Source organism: Scatophagus argus, chromosome 2 (genome assembly GCF_020382885.2).
Source record: "Scatophagus argus isolate fScaArg1 chromosome 2, fScaArg1.pri, whole genome shotgun sequence".
Lineage (NCBI taxonomy): Eukaryota > Metazoa > Chordata > Actinopteri > Scatophagidae > Scatophagus > Scatophagus argus.
This window is the reverse complement of record NC_058494.1, coordinates 16,932,152-16,945,881: the sequence shown is the minus strand read 5'-3', so window position 1 is coordinate 16,945,881 and position 13,730 is coordinate 16,932,152. Positions and strand designations below refer to the sequence as shown.

At 38.9% G+C, this 13,730-nt stretch overlaps 1 protein-coding gene across 4 annotated transcripts in view; it reads right to left on the bottom strand.

The window, feature by feature from the left end:
- Nucleotides 1-13,730, bottom strand: part of ctnna2 (catenin (cadherin-associated protein), alpha 2) — a 288,411-nt gene that overhangs the window by 194,584 nt on the left and 80,097 nt on the right. For all 4 annotated transcript variants that reach the window (XM_046414554.1, XM_046414573.1, XM_046414564.1 and 1 more), the window contains exon 7: nucleotides 8,255-8,458. In XM_046414554.1, the coding sequence (XP_046270510.1) occupies nucleotides 8,255-8,458 (204 nt within the window). The remainder of the gene's footprint in view (nucleotides 1-8,254; nucleotides 8,459-13,730) is intronic.

Below are 13,730 nucleotides of genomic sequence, written 5' to 3'. Positions count from 1 at the left end.
GCAAAGGGAATGAATAAACAAGAGAGAAGGTATTGCACATTTCCTTACTAATCACAAAAGGAAGATTCATAATAACTCTGACATTAAAACAGAAATCCAAAAACTACTGTGGCAAAATTTGCATGGTTGTAACAAGGAAATCATGTGCTTCTCTTTGAATAACGAGGATCCCTCTATGGTCTACCAGTCCGGATGGCAAATAAACGGAAACATACAGTACATAACCAATGGGAATTTAGTTCACTGTTATCAGCATTTAAACACCGCTCATGTGACCAACTGTTTCACTGTCTCACATGAGTGACCAACAACAAACAAGAAAGAGAAATGGAAAGTGAAATCGAAGACGGAGGGCGCAGAGACACAGCAGGCACCACAGTAGTAGGCACGCACAGATAATGTCAGGCCAACACTGTAGCTCCAGGTACTGACGGGTTCTCTCCCTCCACAGCACGAGTGGATCCTCAAGGCACACATCTCAACTAATGTGCTATATACTGCACACCGGTTGCAACCAAAACCCTGCTGTGATGTTTGTGACAATAACCTTTTTAATATGATTTGATAAATTTTATCTACAGCAATGACACCTCGGTATCACTGTACATTTGTGTACTGTTAATTATTGTCACAAGTATGAATTTCAGCACATCAGGACAAAACATAGATGATGAAGATTCAGTATCTCATCACTCTATTTTTACTTCTACGACAGGAATAGTTTTGGGAAAACATTATTACACTATTTGATAAACAGCAAGACTTAATATGTGCAATTTGCTTGGTGATCTGATGTCCATATCATTACAAATTGTTTTCTTTTTCAGGATCAAAATATTAAGTTTATTATATCTAAATCTACTTTCATGTGTAATAACACATGACAAAGAATGATTTTGTGGGTCGATTAGCTTGCAAATGTCAATGTGTCAGACACAAAAATGTAATAAACGGGCTCAATGAAAATTTGACAAAATATTCTTAATATCTGAATATGTGGTGCTTGATTGTGTAGTCTGATTGTGATACAGGATACCCTTTGAGACAAACTGCTTGTAAAAATGGGCTATACAAATAAAGTTGACTTGACTTGTCTTTCTGCTGTAACTACACATCTATTGCTTTGCTGTAGTTACTGTATGGTTGTAAATTCAGTAGACTCAGAAAAATAAAGTGGAAAAATGTTAATGAGAAAGGAATGTAGACTGAAAACCAAACCCCATTATTTTGCCTCTTTTACTGTGACTCTAAGCTTCTAACTGCACAGATATTTGAGTGGGGAGGAGGGGCTGTGTGTACATGGACAATGGATCATTCGGCATCAAGGAAACCAGGAAGAGCAACATCAAAAGGCAGAGCAGAAAGCTGGCCAGGGTTCACTCTTACAGTGTTTATATCACTGTGTTAAAATGACAAAATGAAAACGAATAATACAGTTGACATTGTTTGACACCCTTGATTCGCAATATTTGCACATCGTGTGAATGCACACATAGTATTTGCTATACAGGGAGAGGTAATTGACAAATTTTCAGTCACACTATACGTTGTTAATGCTAATGCTATAGGATAATGATATTCTAACAATACACTCACTCTTGGCTACACTTACACCATTAAGCCTTAGGGATTATAAGATGTGTTTTCAGAGCAATTATCCTAGGTTTTAAAGCTTTTCCAATTCATAAAAGACACAAAGTGATGGCCTGGACCCAAACATTAAAGCCCTGGACTAAAACTGTGATACAATACCTAGTCCTTTGTGACATAACCAGTGCCGTCACTTTTGATGCCCCCCACACATCCAATTAGCCTTAGAAACCCCTGTCAAGGTAAATACAACCCTCTTGCATCATTTACAGCTGTGCCCTTCAGCCAGCTTAGGATGATGGACAGTGGAGCACATCAGTGGACCAAGGGGACCGAAGAAGTATCGATCAGGTTTATTTTGTTCAGCTCTCTTCTTCAAATCCAAACTTTTTGTGACACTGAGATCATGCTGCACTGTAAACACAAGAATGATACCCAAAGCGGCGGCAGGCTCACTCTGTGTTTTGTGGTGTTACCTTGGCAGTGTATTGGCATGGTTTTGTTACATATTCTTTGTGAGGGGGTTTATAATCAATGGAGAGAGACAGTGTGGGCACCTCCTGGCTTTGGTCTTGCCAGACTTGGACAAGATAGTCTCAGGCAGGAAGAGGCGCTTTACACAGCCACAGGGCCTCATTCATCAAGTGTTCATTCATGCAGATGCAATTCACCACTAAATACAGAGAGCCTCACCTACCCACATTCGACTGTTGCTGAGGGGCTCTCACTCAGAGTGTCTAAACAGCACTTCTTTTTTAGGTGTACAGTGTAATCTCCTTTAGCTCAGGAGTTCACTATTGATTATGCGTTCCCATTCCTTCACTCGTCAATGCTCACCGTTCAGCAGCGTGGTGTGCTCTTTAAGTCTTTCTCCTAACGCTCATTTTCACTTCCAAGACAAAGCTGTTTAAAGCAATGAGGAGATATGATCTCATGTGGACAGCACAAAGCACATAGAAACACACACATTTTACAGTATGTGATCACTCAGCCAAATTGTTGATTGAGCATTCTTCGTGGTAACTCCCAGAGGAGCTGTGTGAGCAAGAAGGCCATCAGTCTCTCCCTAATGATCATTCCTACCTCACAACCCCTGTTTAGTTTTATGTGTCACATCCAGCTAACAGTGAGATTAGTGCGCCTGCCATCGCACTCCCTAAATCCTTCTCTCTGCTGCTCACAAGCCTGCCGAGTTGCCCTCTTTCACCCACGGCGGTTTCTGGCTATGGCTATATACTGCCCAGGCTCCCTTGACCCAAGCTGGTAATGCATTACTCCCAGATCAATTGATAGATTGGCCCTGTCGCAGCTGCCGTAACTAAATCAGCTGCTCCTGATGATTCAGCACCAGCCAGGGAGCCGGGCCTGCTGTCACCAATCACAGATCACCAGCAGCTGAGACAGGTATGGACATTCTCCTGTCACTTGGACCTAATTTATTGCCAGCTTCCACATTGATTAACCTTGTGCTGTGGTTCAAGCTTCCTATAAAAATTTGTGTGTTGGAGCTGCAGGGACTGAATGAAGAAGGAGGAGGAAACATAAGGACAAGTGGATGTTTGCATTACTTCTGTAAACTTTGCACAAAAGGACTTTCACTATACAGCCAGTAGCAAATTTGTGGCAGCTGGTAACATTTTGCTACTGGAAACATAGTCTCTGGATGTTAGGGTGATAAACAATATTTTGAACAAATACATTTCACATTGAGAGGGAAACTTTCTTTTCCCTTTCTATCCTCTATAGCTGGAATCTGCTTCACTGAACAAGAAGCTGTCATTATTCATGATGTATCCTGGAATCTCAGCTGCAGACAGATAGACAGATAGATAGATAGATAGATGGATTGATTTAAAGATATTAAACGTCTACATTATCTATTAAATAATACACTTTGTGAGCAGGCTTGGGAACAATATCCTTACATATTTACTCTTGGTGGTTGATTTGCCCTCATTGAGGAGACAGAGCTGAGAAGTGGAAGCATTTTGTTCTTTCTGTTTCTGTGATTCACTTTCTGTTCCTTGCTAGGACAGCCAGGGGCTGTCAGCAATCTCCCAGCTGTAGCCTCTAAAACACAACTCATGGGCCTAATGAACCAAGGCACAATTACTTTAGCAAAAAGCTGCCTGGACTTAAGAGGGGGAGAGGGTATCTGAGTCTTCATAAACATGTACATCATTTTAGATTTTTTTTTTTTTGTTAACTATAGTCTAAATCCAAGACTGTGAGCAAAAGTGACTGTATTGTTTTCTGAGTGAATGAACCATAGGTGCATTTTATGCACATCATAGAGCTGCAGCAGACGTTCTTTGTGACATCTCTTTCCCTAGAAGACAGATTTGAGAACTAGCATGTCCAACAATAAATTCCTTGCATCATGCAGACACACATATGCATGCAGTGTAATGAGTGTAAAGCTACTGCTCGCTGTTGCCCTGTTAATATTCTATTACAAGCAGAGAGGATCTCTAATCTAATAAGGACCCTTATCTAATAGCCCCCCTACTGTTTGCACACTACTTTATGAGCACAGATGCCAACAACAAATACACATTACAGTTGGAAAATTGCATGCAGTATTGCATCAGGCTTTCTGCCAGCAGGAGAACTGATACAGTAGGGATCAATAGACAGCTGGCTTGCCAATTGCTCAATGGTCACAAATGACACTTAATACATACTGGATCGACCCTTAGTACACAGTGTCACCAGAGCACACGAGCAAGAAAGCCAATGGATTGTCATTAAAATTTCAGTCTGGTTATTGAACAAAAGTCAAAATGCATTAAATAATGTAGGGTTAATTATTAATTGTTTATGTTAGGTCGCCTACATTCATTCATTTAAAACAAGAGCTTCTTTTAGAGCTGCTTACAGGCTGGGATAAATTTTCACTGCTGAATGAGGTACTAAAGTACACCTTCATTTAAGGAGAAATCCAGTCATTAACAAGCACGCTGGTTCCTTCCTTGAGACAGCAGTGGTACTGAATGTCTATTTGAGCTCACCAGTCCACCTTTTGGGCCCTAGTGATGATATTCAAAACTAACACTAAACTTCAAAAAGAGTGAACATATTAGAGGACAGTAATTTACCACCAGCAGATTTACTAAGGTATTTAGACCCAAGATGTTAGGTTTTTTGCTTCACAGAAGGCTATATTACTTCAGGCTACAATGTCAAATGTATACTTTGAGTCCCAGTTTAGCAGAACACATGAGTACATTGCAGTCTTTTTGAACAAAGCAATTACTCACCAACAGTCGAGGCCCATTAGGGGTTATCTAAGAAGTCAGTCTGGCCTAGTAAGTGCACCGCTGAGGAAGTTATAGGCTATGCCTTTTCAGTGATGTATGGTTCTATTGAGGGCACCTGAGAGCTTGCCATGTTGGTTGTATCTCAATGTTAACTTTACATTACTGTTTCCTCAAGTGCCTTGCACAAGAAAGAATGGATGTCAAAGTTTTTAGTTTCATATAGATTTTTCTTTGGCTCCCCATGTACCAAATACATCTATTATTATAATCATTCCTAGTATTTTTGTTGTTTTTGCCACCACTGCTGCTACTCTTACAAATACAGCATTAATGTGAGGCATTAGGCTGATTGTGATCTCATCGTATATGGACAACTGAAGGGATGACTTACGATTGTTTCGTCCTTTTTATAAATACAACTAATGTACTATGAGAACAAACATGTTAAAAATCATCTCTCATCTCTTTTCCATGGATCAGGCGTCTCACTTTTCTACCAAATCTTTGCTCTGAGCTCCGTCAGAATAGTTAACTTCATGGCCATCATTTTGATTGTGATATTGCACTTCCCAATCCTACAGTCTCATTTTAATCTATGCAGCTGTCTGCCTGCTCCACAGATGCATAGGAAAGTGCAGAAGTAGTGCAGGAGGAAAATGGTTCACCAAACGGAAAGAAAAAGTCCAGATGAGGAAAGAAAAGACTATTGTTGCCCAGAAGGTTCAGAGTCGCACCATGCAAACATATGACATTACCAGCAATGCATGCATGTAAAGTGCCCCTTTAAATTGAATGTACATTCGTGGAGGTAATGAAAGTCACCCCATGTCATGTCTTCCACGTGTTATGTGGTGCATTTCAATCATTTCAATTTTGTCTCACACACAATTACAATTACTGCATGTCCAGCATCTCTCTGACATTGGTTGTAGTATAATAAGTACAATAATAGTGTTTTTTAATTATTTAGATTTGCTGTTACATGTTACTGGTTAGTTTTGTTTTGGACCATTTTACTTAAGAGATGTTTTATTAAAGGTGCCATTTGTGCCAGAGACATGGTGATAATTTTAGAGTAAAACATTGAAAAAAAAAATGTGAAGAAACAGTGGTGATAATATCACAAGGATATTTATGGACTGTGCTGCAGAGCTGTCTACTGAAGTTAGCATGCCAACCAGCTAATAATAACAATAATAATGATACCATTTTGTGCCTCTAGAGGTGATAGTCTTAAAATGACTTAATAGCTCATCACAAAACACACTATGGTTTTGTTTTTAAATGCAAATGATCAAAACAGTGATTTCTGTATATAATTCAGTATTACCTTGTATGAGGGGTGATTAATGAGCTCAAGGCCTAGGTAGAAGTCAATATTAGAAAACTTAGCACATTTGTTTTTCAACACAGCCTCCTCCTACACACCAAGTCAAGTGGTTGTGGAACATAGAGATCCTGCCTTTATAAAAGTTATTTTAAACCTCCAGAAAGAGGCCCATACCACAGATAACATCCTTATCACTGTGAAAGTCACAGCCACTGAACTAGTTCTTCATCTTGAGCAAGAGGTAGGATTCTCCCCTAATGTTGCCACCATGTCTGCATGGACTTCCTTGGGTGGCAAGCCCTTGAGACCAACGTAGCGGATGAATGCACAAAGGCCGAGGCTGTTAATTTTCTCAGACAGTCCTGACTTGCAATTTTCAATTACCCAAAAAAGAAATAATGTTATTATCCAAATGGTATTAACTTCAAACTTTCTGCATAATCACTCAAAGAGCTGGACTGCATGCACATGCTTAACTCATCAGTTAATAATAATCAGTCAATAGTTACTTTGCATTTACTGATGATACCACGAAATTATTAACAAAGCACTGTTGGGGGGGAAATACCAAATATCAAGCAAACATGAACTGAGGTGTCACACCAGTGTGTTTAAATAAATGAAAATAACATTATTTGGATTTGCTGAGGTGAATTAACATTTTTTCTAAAGAAATGTGTGTACTTAAGGCACTTCAATTAGTATAATCTGTACTATAAGAGATAATTATTAGAAACAATGTGTTACGGTGAAATACAACTGTGATCAAGTGCTTTAGTAAGTGTGAAAGAATTCTGACGGATGGATATAAGTCAGCATTACATTATTATATAATAAATATCACATATAAAAACTATTCTCAGCGTATACTTATCTTGATAGGGAAAATGCAATTCAACATAAAGGACTATTATAAATCTTAATACTTCTAGAAATGTTGCTCACTTTTCTGTACAGTGTGGCACAGTTACAGTTTAAAACACTGTAAAAGTCCAACACCACACATTTAGCTTTTATCTCACCACAGCCGCTCTGAAGTAAACTGGGGACCAGTTTAGGGCTTTTCTTGCCAAGCCTACACTGCCGTGATGTTCTGCACAGATAGTATTCTCATTCTGCCGCATTTTACAGCGGATGTACAACGAACCACTTGTTCTCAGATGCCAATCATTGGGTGGTGGTGTGTAAACCAGCTGCAATCAGATAAATGCCATTCAAGCATTGGACAGATGAGCACAACAAACTCCTCTCTCTTGTATTCAAGAAGAGTGGACTGTGCACGTACAACTTATAATGAGAGTGAGTGGGCAAAGTTTTTTTTTATGATCTGGGGAAAAAGCTGACTTTCACCAACATGTTACCTGTCGCATCTCCTCCCACCTTTACACCTGTCACGCTATTCTAAGAACAAAAATACCAAAGAGATCCGCAAAGAGCATTCAAGGTGAGGAAATTACTAACTTGTTGGAAAATGGCTTGCATCTCTCTGTGTACTACCCATAAAAATAGAACCTCATATGTCAAGCAAAAGATGATTTTGGTTGAGTAAAACTTAGACAGCCTAACGAAAATGCCTCTGGTTCAGGCATAATTCTTGATGTTTGATGGCAGGTGAAAGTATAATAACAGAAACTATATTACCTAGGTAAGGTGGAGAGAGGTGTTCGGTTATGTGTGTGTGTGTGTGTGTGTGGCATGGGCAATCTGGAGAAAAAGTAATATCAAAATCTAAATTTAATTGCAATCATGATTCACGATCTGAATTGCAATTTTTTTTTTCTATTCTGAAATGCCTTGTAGACTACAGGCAGATTTGGTACAGCCTACGAATTCTCCTTTTTCTCTACTGAAACATAATACTGCATTAAATATTGTTCTTTCTGCCACAAACTCCGAATCTCTCTCTGTATTACAAAATTTAATTAAAGAGTTTGTTCTAGACCTGCTCTAATTGGAAAGTGTCATGAGATGACTTTTGTTGTGAATTGGCAAATATAAATAAACTGAATTGAAATTTGAATTGAATCTGCCGCGCTGTAGGCTTATTTGCAATATGTCAGTCAAGGAAACTTACATTGTTCATGTACTCGCTCAACAAGTCTTGAAGGGCCTGTCGAACGGCGTTACACTCAGCCACGATGCGTTCACGGCGGTCATCACGTGTGCACGAAGAGTCGGCCATTAGCGCGGCACCACTGATGATGCTCTCCAAGCGCTCCTCCAAAGAGGGCCGGAAACGAGCCTCACTGAATGTCAGTGGATCCAGGATGATCTTGTTCTGTAGGGCAAAAAGAAAAGTAAGGTCAGGAAAGTGATGCAGGACAATTGAGGCCTAAGCATGAGCAATGAAGGACCAAACAGAGAAACCATATTCCACGATAAGATTTCATCATAGCCTTTGACAAAGTGGGTAAAGTGATTTTAGGGTAATTTGTGACAGTATCCCAGTAAAACAAAACAGCAGGATTGGCCTGTAGGGAGTCATTTCTGATAACAGATCAGCATTATCAGTTTAACATATATAAAAATATGCCAGAAGCCTGCTAACCAGCCAATATAGTAGTGACATGGTTTAGCACTAATTATGGGAGCAAAGCACATGAAAAAAGTAGGTCAATGTACCTCTTTCTGCATAGATAGCTAGTGTGTGTACAGCATATGGACAACAAACACAGGTTTGTAACCATCTTAGATCTCTGTTTACAAAATAGTTTTCAAATACTGTGGGAGAAATTTCAAGCTGCATTTTAATTCCCCAAAGCAATAAAGTGTAATAAATCCCTGAGTCAAACTAAAAAGCATCTTGTGGTTAAGACGCCCACAACTAAATCACTTTTTCCCAGGCAACAAATTATAATTACAAATATGAATATCTACCTCAGAAGCATATAAGTTCAAAATGGAGTTAGGTTTGCTTAAAAAACATACAACACTTTAACTGCATTTTAACACATTGGCAAACAACAGTCAAATATTCAGTAAGGTTTGTTTACATGTTCATTAAGATTTATGCAAATTGTAGCACTGAATGAGGCTGAATCACTACAAAAAAAAAACAATCAGCTAGCATGACTAAGGCAGGCAATACCAGGGGGTACAAAAAGAGGGTCGAACACAGGGTAGCTTGACTTGGAGATAATAAATTTAAAGTGATACTCCACCCAAAAGCTGGAATTAATGTACCTGTGAGTCACTATGCTCAAATCATTTAAATGTTTGGGGTGGGATAGTTTTAGGAGACAAGGCCATGCTCCATTTGCTGCATTCACAGAAATCAGAACTCTGCTTGATGCTTCGTGCTCCTGGTAAGTTGCTCTAACTTGTTTCGGAGTATTAAAAAAGCACAGTGCATATAGTCTTTACACAGACATACAGCGAGAGGATGGCATTTTTAGCTTTTTGATGACTGCATTTCGGGTCATTTACGGTGTGTTCCACAACAGCTCGTACTGACGAAATGGAAACAAAGAGCCAGTGAGTTTATCTTGCAAGCAAGGTAGCATGACCCTGCATACTGTGTAGAATATTATGTAAGTAACATACAGAAACATTACTCACGGAGTCATGACACAAGAAATAAAAATAAGATAGTTGTGGAAGTTAGTGGCATACACTGTATCATTATGTGTCCGGACGTATGATGAAGCTAATAATAAAATTTGTTACAGTAGGCTGTATCATCTCTTTCTTGACAGTCAGATCCAATCTCACCAAGAGGTAAAATGCTATATGATTCTAACTGATAGCGAGTATGATACAGAACACAGAAGGATTTAGAATCAAACTTACTCGTTTTTGTTTGTTTGTTTGTGTTATTTTTTGTCTCTCAAGCTTTTCCCAGCAGTTAATGTGCAGTAATAAAGACATTTATTTCAGTGTAGACTTTATTTATTCGAATGCCCATGGATTAATGAATATAAACAGCCATTCTTTAAGCAGAACAGCACGTGCCTTGCAGCTAACTGTCTTATCACATTCCTTTCCATCTGTCACAGGGGTCCATGTACCTAATAATAAACTGAGTTTAATCTTTCCATTCTAAGGTTCAACAAAACCAATTAAATAAATTCTTCTAATGCCTCATCGCCGAGCCCAACCAAATTTGCATTTTGCTTTGGCATACATGACCACTTGTTTCGGGTAAGGTAATACTAAGGAGCAATGTTTGGCCTCTCCTCAGCCAGTCTAATCCCTGGGCAGTGTAACAAACTGTCAAATGATGCACAGTAACACGTATGGAGCGAGAGGGCAAGCACCAAGCATAACCTACTTTTCATCTTCAGCTTGCAGGAAAGTGCAGTAAATAGAAGGTTTTGCAGCAAAAAGAGAAAAACGATGGGGAAGGTAGAGAGGGACTGGGGCTACAGAATTAGAAAAATAAAACAAGATCAGAGGAGGAGATAGGAGAGAAAATGCAGCAAAGACATGCAAAAAGGGAAAAAGATAAATACAGAATTGAAAAAAAAAAGATGTGTGAGAAAAAGACAAAAGTTGATAGTGGTTCCTCTTTGGTTTCTGGGAGCTGGCGTACAGCAAGCGAGATCCGCAGCAATGAATGACCTTGAGAACTGAGGACATTACTTACACACATTACTTTCACAAATGTTCCTGTGCTGGTACATTTACTGTACAAAATACCATGAAAGCAGCCTAAAATTTTGAGCCATGTGTAATGTATTGCCTTAGCCTGTTTCATTTAGACTTGAAATGCTAAAACAACTTTAGCGCTCGTGTATTGATATTTGATTCCTTTCATCACCTCCAGCTTATATTTCACAGAAATCTTTGACACCATTTCTGCTTTATGGTGTCACAGGAATATCATAATATGGACAATACTGATCGTTAATTAACCTGTCAAAGAGAATACCTACATTACACCAACATTAGTGAATGCAAGCATATATTAAAACCTGGTGTTGCAATAATCAGAGCATCACTCAACATGATGTATTCATGTTCATTTTATCACAGAAACATGAAGCATGGGGTGAACAACAAGTTTTTGTTATCCTATTAACATGGTGGACAGCTTCTTTTCTGTCTTTCATCCTTTCTTTTCTCTCTTTCACTTTGTCTTTTGGCTATTTCTGTCTGCTCCTAACATCTGCAGGCTTTTCACACAAGTGTTAAAAGTGCACCAGACAAGTTGCTTTCAAGTTTATGCTGTGCGTCCCAGAATTATCTCTGAGCTGGTATCATAACAGTTGACATCGATTTTGACATATTCAGCTGACTGATCAAGAAACCTGAAAAAGCATGTCTGGGTTTGGGTTATCTATGAAATGTATTTGTGCTCCTCATTTCAATAAGAAATACGGGTTTGACAATTGTGTTAATCGCCCTCTGGCATAGATCATCCAAATCACAACTCTAGTACATTTTCAATTTCAAACACAAAACTTCATAATCATGAATGTTAATAGATCGGTTCTATTTAAATCACTCAATGCAATCTACTTTCCCCAATGCCTCAATCCAAGCAAATAGCAAAAGAAAATTAAATCAGACAACGACATCAACTCATCATAAATGTGACTGATAGCTCCTCATATTGTACAGACCCAGCAATTGTAAGATAGTATCTCATAATTAGAAGGCAAGTTCTAAGATATGGACGTCATAATCACAAGAACATTTTGGGAGGAGGCAATTCATTCCCAAATAAGACATACAGAAATAATGCATATATTTAAAAACGTACAGAAAGACTGTCTCTCTGCCACTCGTTATCTCCTTTTTGAATGAGCATATCTGGTTCAACGTGTGGCGTGGTGGAGCAGGGTGGAGTGGACCTGTCTCCCTATCAGCCACTTACCTGCACACCTGACTCTCATCTGCCCCCACTCATCCACCTGTACCTGCGGATATTTAAGGCCGGCTTTCCCTCTCCACCTTCGCCAGATTATGCTGTATACTTCAATGGTATTCAGTCAGGCTCTCTCTTGCATTTTGCAACTGTTTGATGCTTTCTGAAACTAATCTTGTTCTCCTCTGCTCAGGTTCACTGGTCTGCCTCTGCCGGCTCTGCCTCCCTTGTTGGATTCCTGGTTTGTTTTCACAGTTTTGTGCGTTTGATCTTGGACTGGACCTTCGGATGTTTTGTGTGTTATTGCACTCACTCGTCGCCCAGATCAGAGTGGTTTTCGTTCAGTTTTCTACTTATGTGAGTGAATTAATCTTCAGTAAAGACTCGTTTGAACTTTTTGTTGTTGTGTTCATCTGCTCATTTGGGGTTCATTTACATCAACCTTAACAAATTTCATTAAGCTGATTATATTTGTTATGAAAACAATAACAACAATAAAAATAAAAAAAATCCCCTTTTGCTTGTATTCCCTTGGGGAATACAAGCATCCTTATATTGACAACCAAATCACAACTGAGAGCTTTAAGGAGGCAAAAGAGAACAAGAAAGCTCCATACGCTGCGGCTCTCAACAAAGAAAGATGCACAGAAGAACATCAAGGGAAACTGAGAACTCAATTGTTATTCCACACAGGATGTCAGGTTGCAATTATCACTGGGAGTTGGGAATAGGCAGAGTAGAAAGAGTAGCAAATACTGGTTTGACAAAGGCTGAGAGGTTTCTAAGGTAATTGGCAATGACTGAATTTATCCTCCAAGACGCTCGCAAATGTGACTGATAATGTCACTTCCCTCAATGAGTTTCGCAGTGTAAAATTCATTTTTTGAGAGTTTTTTTCTGTCTTTGAACTGTATTATCAATTACTTTGTTTCTCAATTTAAGGGTTGGCCTTAAACTGGCCAGCATTTGTCCTTGGCAAGTAAATACAGTAAATAAATACTTACAGAAATAATTACAATGGTTGAGAAGAAATTTTAAAAATGTCATAATCAAAGCCTATAAAATCCAAAGCTTCATCATATACGTCCGGACAACCTTGTGTTTCAACATACTTGCTGCACTTACTAATGTTTGTTTTCCTTTTGTCGCTCATTCATTCATAAGGGCTCTTCACATATACTATATATTTCATACTGTAAGATCTTAAACAAGTCTACATTATTATTTACAATTCTTCCCCTCTTCTGTAAGTTCACAGAGCTTCTCAGCAGTGTGACTGGCAAAATGTGGATTCAGTGTGTTGTTAAAGGACAATTCAGCAGAGCATATTTGCTGACATCACATTGTGTCATTGTGAAGTCTGTCATTACACCATGTCAAAATCTTACAGCAAATTTACCTTAGCATAATGCTAGGTCAAATGTGCTCATTGTCTTTTTTTTTCCCCTAATGTATATGGCAGTGAACCAAAATGTACTCTGACAAGATTTCCAAGTGGTCTGAATAAAGATATACTGTAGTTTTTTTGATAAGTTGACTACACAGAGCAGTTAGACAGATCTAAAGATCTCACCTGCAGGCTGATGAAAGAGTTAATCCCCCCCCTTGGGTCTAGGCCAGGCTTCAAGCCTGTAATTCAATGTGAACGTTGATTTTGACAGTGTATCAAGGCCAGAGGCAACCTTATGGTTGCCTCACACAGGGTGAGGTTATTAGTTTGACCCCACTTTAGGGCATTAAC